The sequence below is a fragment of the Penaeus vannamei genome, chromosome 14 (assembly GCF_042767895.1).
Source record: "Penaeus vannamei isolate JL-2024 chromosome 14, ASM4276789v1, whole genome shotgun sequence".
NCBI classification, from domain to species: Eukaryota; Metazoa; Arthropoda; class Malacostraca; order Decapoda; family Penaeidae; genus Penaeus; species Penaeus vannamei.
Genome location: NC_091562.1, coordinates 8,228,540 through 8,236,415, shown reverse-complemented (window position 1 = coordinate 8,236,415; position 7,876 = coordinate 8,228,540). Strand labels below are relative to the sequence as shown.

Genomic DNA, 7,876 nt, shown 5'->3' with positions numbered 1-7,876 from the left:
CCGCCTCCCCTTCGGAGCCGGGCGAGCGGGGTGGCGAAAGGGCGGATTCGCGTCGGTGTTCAGGCTGGCTCGGCTTCGTTTGTGGGGTCGAGCGGCGTTCGAGTGCGAGCTGGAAAGCAGGCGCTGGGTCGTTTCTGTTAGATTGTTGATGATTTTATATTATTCATTGCATTTTTGTGCTTATTTAGGAGATTTTGGGGAATGATTAAGCATTGGAAACGAATAAAAAATTATTAGAATTTTAATAATACTGATAATAGTGTTCGTCGGTGGTCGAGCGCTCTTGGCTTCGTTTGTTGAGTCGAGCGGTGTTCGAGCGCCTGTCAGTGGAAGAATCGGAGGTTCAGTTGCATATGAGATAATGATCTTTTCTTGAATCATATTTTTCATTCTCTTGCTTTTGTGTTGATTGAATCTTTAATATGATTACGTTTTGTTTAGATTTGTTGCTGTTATATTAGATATTTGTTAGTGGTACCGTTGTTTATTTCTTTAATTTGCTTTCGCTTAGAGATTTTTGGGATGAACAGGTTTTGAAAAAAGGCATAAGAATTATTTAGATTTAGAATAATGCTGCTTTTATTTATTTTTTTTTTTTTTTGGGGGGGGGCATTCTGAGTTTTGACTGCAGTCATATTGCACACAGGACAAAATTGCCAATATACAAAAAATTGAGAAAATAAATCTTTTATTTATCGGAACACACATTGGTAAATACCGAACATATTAACAGAATTCGAATACCAGATTCACCCGCGTAAAATAAAACAGCGATTAAATAGACCAAATAAATTAAATAAAAGCCAAACAAACAAACAAGCAGAGATTCATCACAAGTCAAGATTTATAGCCATTTTTCCCATGTGTATCTTATCAAAAAAAAAAAAAAAAAAAAAAAAGTAAACAATATTAATCCGAAGAGATCGCCTTCCTTATATGGACTCTTGAGCTTAAGATTTACCATCAGATATTGTTATTATTTATCAGCATATCAGCTTAGTTATTCAGATTAATTCAGCGGCCCTTTTCTACGCGGCAATGGCAATTAATTTTGAATATTCATAGTACACGAAACATAATTTAGAAACGGCTAGAAAACAACTGGTGTAATTAGTAATAATTAATAATATATGAATGAATTAATGAATCTGTGAATATGTGTGTCTGCGTGTAGGTATGTGATCACATTTGTGTTTGTATTTGGTTATGTGTACATGTTAGAGAGCACATGTAAACTTACATATATAGTGATATATAGATTTATTTGTGCTTAGAAAACGAGAGAAAGTGCAGGTTTTCTGTCTGTCTATCCATCCATCCATCTGTCTATCTGTCCGTCAGTTTGTCTGTCATCCTATCTACCTATTTGTTTATGTATATCTATATGTGTCTGTAAGTTTGTCTATATGTATCCATTAATCTATATGTCTGTCAGTTTGTCTGTCTGTCAGTCTATCTATTTATCTCTCTATGTCTGTTTGTTTGTCTGCCTGGCTTTTTCTCTACCTATCTTTCAATCTTTCTTTCCCTATGAATTCTAATTTAATATACACACATAAGCACACATGCACTCGAGTGTGTGTAATATATATATATATATATATATATATATATATATATATATATATATATATATATATATATGTGTGTGTGTGTGTGTGTGTGTGTGTGTGTGTGTGTGTGTGTGTGTGTGTGTGTGTGTGTGTGTGTGTGTGCCCGCGCGCGCGCGTTTGTACGTATATAAAATGTGTAAAAGGTTTAAATATTATCTAAGGGGGAAAAAATCTTGCTATATCGCTTACTTACAATAAAGCTCTATCTTCTCCCCTTGAGCTTCAGCATCAGACTCAGGGAAGCCGGAGAGGACAGAAGCGGAGTCTCCCTCGGCAGCCAAGGAGACCCTGAAACGCACAGTAACAAAGCCTCACATCCGTTTATTAGAGTAACAACGAGGGACGAAGGGTAAAGAGTGCGTACACTAAGGTCTCGCTGGTCCCTGTCTTGTTAGCAGTGGTCCCGGCGGTGTCACTAGAAGGTATAATTAGAGATGGACAAAGCCAAGTTTGGCGTCTGGGAGATCCGAACATTTTACATGTTATCGACCCCTCGAGCCCACACGCAGAGCCCGGCCAGTTATTATGCAACCCTGCCGATTCTTTATTCAATAGACGAGAAAAAATAAGGGGGAGGAAAGTACGGGTATAACATCACGTGGCTTCCAAGAATAACATGCATTTAACGTGTATTCATTTCTATCTCTATACTTTAAACATTACGACATCCCTCACAGACCTCTTCCATGGACGATTGTACGCGATCTTATCACAGGGCGAGACAAGGAGTCCGCGTGCGGGGTTGACACATAGTCACTTGGGAATAATTTGTGGCCGAAGTTGTAGCCGAAGGTCAGATATGTCGGGAGTCGTCCTCTGGCTTTGCCTGCTTGGTCTCCCCCGGCTTGCTTTTGCTTGCATAGTGCAGGGTGCTTGAATTTGTCATCCGTAGAGCGTCGTGGGTTGGGGGTACATGTGTGAAAGATTATGCTGCATGTGTAATATTCAAAGGGAATTGGTTATGTTGAAATGCGTCTTGTCGATGCTGAAGGGTTAGGTAGGAGCGAAGAAAAGAGCACGAATGATTATTTCGTTTGCGATTGTTTGAGGTGTGTTTTAAGGAATGTGTCAAATAGCGACACTTTACAAAACGACGATTTTGCTCGCCTTCTTTAACACAGAGCAAAGCAATAGCGTAGTCATTAATGGTGATATTTGTGGTAGACTATTTTAAAAACGAAAATTGTCGGACACTGGTCACATTCATACCCAAAACACACATACTTCTTTCACTAAGTAAACAGATAAATAAATATACAGAATAACGCAAATTACAGCTTAAACCACCTCATACTCTTCCCAGTACGAAAGACGAGCCAACGACACCACAGACTCGAACCTCCGTCGCTCCTTCTATTTTTTCTTCTTTTTTGCGCTCTTAAAGAACTACACGGCCGCGCGAGAGCTTTTTATTTTCTGCCAATATTCCCGGCAAAGGAATCCTCGCTTGTTCCCCCAAATCGTAAATATTTATCTGAATGCTTGATCGAGGAACCAGATTTCAGATCGACACCGATGGCCATTCAGCGGAGCGAGTGTGGCTGCGCAGGGCGAGTCTCTGATGGCCATGCGACGCCTCACGTGGGAGATGGCCCGGCGGGAGATGGCCCGGCGGAGGAGGGGGCCAAGGTGGAGGGGGCCAAGGTGGACCTCGGGGCGCGCATGCAGGGAGGCCCGACTCATTCCTCAATGGCAGTTCCATGGAAATGCGAGGCGGGATTAGCACACAGTACTGCCGACTTGCTGGCTTTGATGTAGTGGTGGCAGCGGTTGCACGCCTTTTGGGGTTGCTCTATTATATGTATATGTATATCTATCGATGTCAATCTATGCATTTCAGAATACAGACACTTGTGTGTGTGTGTGTGTGTGTGTGTGTGTGTGTGTGTGTGTGTGTGTGTGTGTGTGTGTGTGTGTGCGTGCGTGCGTGCGTGCGTGCATACATATACACAAACACACACATATATTTATATATGTGTGTGTGTGTGTGTCTGTCATTGTATATTTTCATATTGTAAATAAAATGATAACGGCACAGTGTCATTTATCGACTATGGTCAAACACGATAAGACTCCTAGTGAGTTTTTGCAGAAACAAATAGTTATCACTGGCAATCAATACAGGTTTTTTTTTCAAAAACGTTTAATTACCTTATTTTCTTAAGAGATCGCGGATTCAGATACCATTTATAAATGCAGTAATGGGCAGCTGGGAAGGAAATCTCAGTAATACCTATAAGTCTCGGATTCAGGTTCGAAAACTTCCCTCACGAACCGCGTGGATCACCATCTCCTCCAGCGTTGAAATCGCCAACAAACTACCGAATCTCCTGTGATTTCCAACCGAACTTTCTTTCGAACCGAACATTTTAAATCCTCTCCCCCCCCCCCCACCCCTTCGCTCTATCAACCCCTTCGATCCACCCCATCCATCTCATCCTTTCCATACGTCATTAGCTAACGAAAAAAAAAAATAGCCTGTGACCTCCCCTCCTGTTTAAGTAAGCGGAGAAACATGCGCCCAGGTACAACACCGACGGAGATCGAAATCCCATATAAGGAAGAGGCCTTTTTGGTGCTGCCTCCCAAGGTCAGGCGGACTCATAAGGAAGGTGTTACGAGAAGAGGCAGGAGGAGGATCGAGACCTTTAAAACTGTCAGGATATATTGATTCCTGCGCTGAGTAATGAGGCAGCCGCGGGCGATCGGTTCAATTAAGGGCTAACTTATGGCGCTGCAGTCTGGAGATTCCTTACTCGGAGGGCGTGAGGTTGGGCGGGGGTTCTGCGCCGGGTTCGGGAGGGAAGGGAAAGGGGGGCTTCCGAGGACCGAAGGGGGAAGTGGGGTTCGTGTGGGTTTAGGTTCAGTTTCCGAGGGTCTTGTGGTGAACCTCTTCTTGATGGCGATGCTTATAGAGTAGATTAAACATGATTGTGATGCGTTACTACAGTATAAGTATAATTCCGTTGATATAAATTTAGTATTAATGGTTTGATGATAGTGCTATGATTATTAATAGTTATGTATAGTAATCAATAATGATAATGATAATGAAAACGAGTAAGGGTTATTTTGGTAATCATATTGTGAACCATGATAATTATTACCATTACTACGCTTGTTACACTCAAAATTATAATGAAGATAAAGATGATCATTGGTAATATTTACCATTGCCATAATAATAAATAAAGCTGCTATAATTGATTGTATCATTATCTCCATCAAAGCAAAAATAAGGACGATACCAATAATTACAATTATGAAATTTTGCCAGTAATAATTATGATTATAGGAATGGAGATGAAGAACTATCAACGATTATCCCATTAATGCTAATATGAGCGTTCTCTTGCGCCATTCTGATCTTATTTGACAATAAAGCGTTGATAATGAACTACAATAAGAATAATATCAATATTAATCATTATAAATTTATTAGCAATAATATCAATGATCATTATAAATCTTATGACGATCAGCGGAATTCATATCAATACTAATTATAGCATTGCCCTATGACATTCTAATATCATTACATGAGACTAATATACTGTATTATATTAAAATACGTGTGTGGTGAATGGAGCGGTTCCTAAGACATTCATGAAGACAATGCGTGTGACTGAATAAACAGACAAATAGATAAATAGACAGGAACTTCACCCTGTTAAATAAAAATGACAATGACAAGGCGGTCTGTCATTTTCCCATTAACTTCAAACAAAACAAGGTGAAAATTCAAAATACTATGTTGTAGTTTTTTTGTATTTTGATTTTTTTTTTTTTACATAACTGTATGTAAATGCATCTGTTTATGCGTACTCTTAGCATACATAAATGAATATATGCATACGTACATATATGCATACATGAATACACACGCACCGAGATCCACAGATGTGTATATGCATATCTACGCACATCAGAGACTCATTTTACTTATTTGCATATCCAAGTAGATATAGAACGACGAAGAGAGAGAAACAGGGATTATTTTGGTCACTTTCGTTGCTATCTTGAATATCTATTTGGGGGAATACTAATTAATCTTGATCCGTAAGTTATGGTAAGGAACAGGTGTTTTCTTAAGAAGCTTTAAGGACGTTGGTAAAGCTCCACGGATAACTTTGAAGACGAGAAGATTTTGAAAAGAAAGAGGGAAAAAAGGTATAGATGGAATAAATGGTGGAAAGAGAATTAGGGCATATCAAAATCCGGATTAGAAATATAGATGGATATTATATGTAAGGCGATTAATTCACGTACCCCGTCCCCCTACCCCCTCCCCCCTCCCCACCAGGAGAAACAGTAAGAAGGAAGATTGCTGTAACGAGGAATAAGAATGGCGGAGAGAGGGGGGGTACAGGGGCAGTACCCATAGGAGGGAGCATCAGGACGGGATATATTCAGGTGTTGGGTCGCAGGGGGAGGGTGTGGGAGAGGGGGGGGGGAGAGCGGGAGTCATGTGTGCGCGGGGGAGGGGAGGCAGATTTGGTCAGTGGGCCGCCAACCCTTACACTGACTGGACGTGGTTTCAGTTGCTCCTGCGAAACGGCGCGGGACGTCTTTCTCACGGGTAAGGACGGCGAGTATTGTACCTCCTGCGATCACGCTCTCTCGACAAAGATGAATGTTTTGTTCTTTGAATGCATGGAACATATTTTTTATGTTATTCATGTGCTTAATGCCTGCAAATAAGTGTTTTTACATTAGATATTTACCGTTTGTGTATTTTGGCTTCAACAATTTTGTTTCCCTTCGCAGGAGCCAGGAAGATCCTGACGCTACGTGAGGCAACGTGCGAAGAGCCCTTATTTGAGCACCCTTCCTGATCCTTTTCGAGGATGACCAAAAAATCCAATCAGGCGGCAGCGAGGGACGGGGGACGAGCCTCGCTGGACGACAAATCCAACGCGGACAGAAATCAGAACGACTCCAAAGGAGGGTCGTTCGCCGGGAAGTACCAGCTGCGCCCCCGCTCCCTGCACTCCCGCCGCCGATGCGACGCCGACTGGAACATCCAGGACAAACGGAAGCCCAAGTCACGGCCGGCGCCTCTTTCCAAGTACCGCAGAAAGACCGCTAACACGCGGGAGCGGCACCGCATGCGGCAGATCAACTGCGCCTTCGAGAAATTACGCGAAATGCTCCCGCGGTGCAGTGCCAGCCGCCGCGGAGCCGCCTCCGACATGACCAAGTTCACGACGCTAAGACTCGCCTCCGCCTACATCAAGGCGCTCCAGGAGATCCTGGACGCCAACACTCGGCAGGACGCGCCGGACGAGGTGTTCCTCGACGACCACCCCGCCAACTCGGGCCGCCAGGACAGCTGCTCGTGGCTGCTCCCGCCCGGCCTGGAGGACGACGCGCCCTTCTTCCCGGAGCCGCAGCTGGAGCTCTACCCCGACAGACCCGTGAGACTGCCGCAGCACCGCCAGGACGACGACGGCGCCGTCACGGACTCCGAACTCGCATCCCTCCTCTGTGACTCCTCGGACTCGGGCGTCTTCGAGGACAACCTCGAGTCGTTCTCGTACCTCTCGCCGGTGTACGGGCCGGACGAGGTGGCGCTGCTGCTGCTGGAGGCCGAGACGTCTTCCTCGTGGTCCGACCTCACCTACACGAAGTTCGCCATCTCCTAACACGTGTCTTCGGAAACGCAGTGGAGTCGCTCGCTCGGCCCTCTGGCGGAGGCTGACGTTCTGAAGCGGAGTCGATGCTTTTCCTTGGGACGCTTCTGCTGCAGAGGCTGAAGAAGTGGCATAGTGAGAAATTCTGATAAAAGATCTTACGAAGTGAATGATAACAGAAGTAATCAAAGTTCGATTAATGTGATGTGTGTGTGAAATTACCCTTTTACCTTGAAAAAATTATATAAAGTAAAAGGAAAATATCATTTATCAGGATTTCCTTGATATCTCACTTCTTCGGATTCCAAGAAAAAAAATCTACAGTAAACAGTTATGATTCTTCGTTACGTACTAATTAAAAGCATTAGATATGAATATGAAATGCGAGGATCAGATATGACTATTAGCGTGAAAGAACTATAAAAGAATAGAGATTTAAAGTGAAAGAATATAGAAGAAAAAAAAAACTTTGTAGCCTTAAATTTGTACAGCACTGTACAGCGTTAAGAAACTATATGAATGTGTTTTAAGTCTAATAGCTATGTTTTAAGTGTCCGAACAGTAATCACCTACAGAGACGAGGTAAATTGACCCTCTTACACTTTCCTCAAGGAATTTTTACTGCCTTCA

The 7,876-nt window shown here is 42.9% G+C and overlaps 1 protein-coding gene across 1 annotated transcript in view; it reads left to right on the top strand.

Moving 5' to 3' along the window:
- The first annotated feature begins 6,096 nt into the window (after positions 1-6,096).
- LOC113811471 (musculin) overlaps positions 6,097-7,876 on the top strand; it is a 2,600-nt gene continuing 820 nt past the window's right edge. Inside the window, exons 1-2 of the mRNA XM_027363236.2 lie at positions 6,097-6,192; positions 6,381-7,876. The exon at positions 6,381-7,876 is cut by the window's right edge and continues 820 nt beyond it. Of these exons, the coding sequence (XP_027219037.2) occupies positions 6,461-7,258 (798 nt within the window). The 5' untranslated portion in view covers positions 6,097-6,192; positions 6,381-6,460 and the 3' untranslated portion in view covers positions 7,259-7,876. The remainder of the gene's footprint in view (positions 6,193-6,380) is intronic.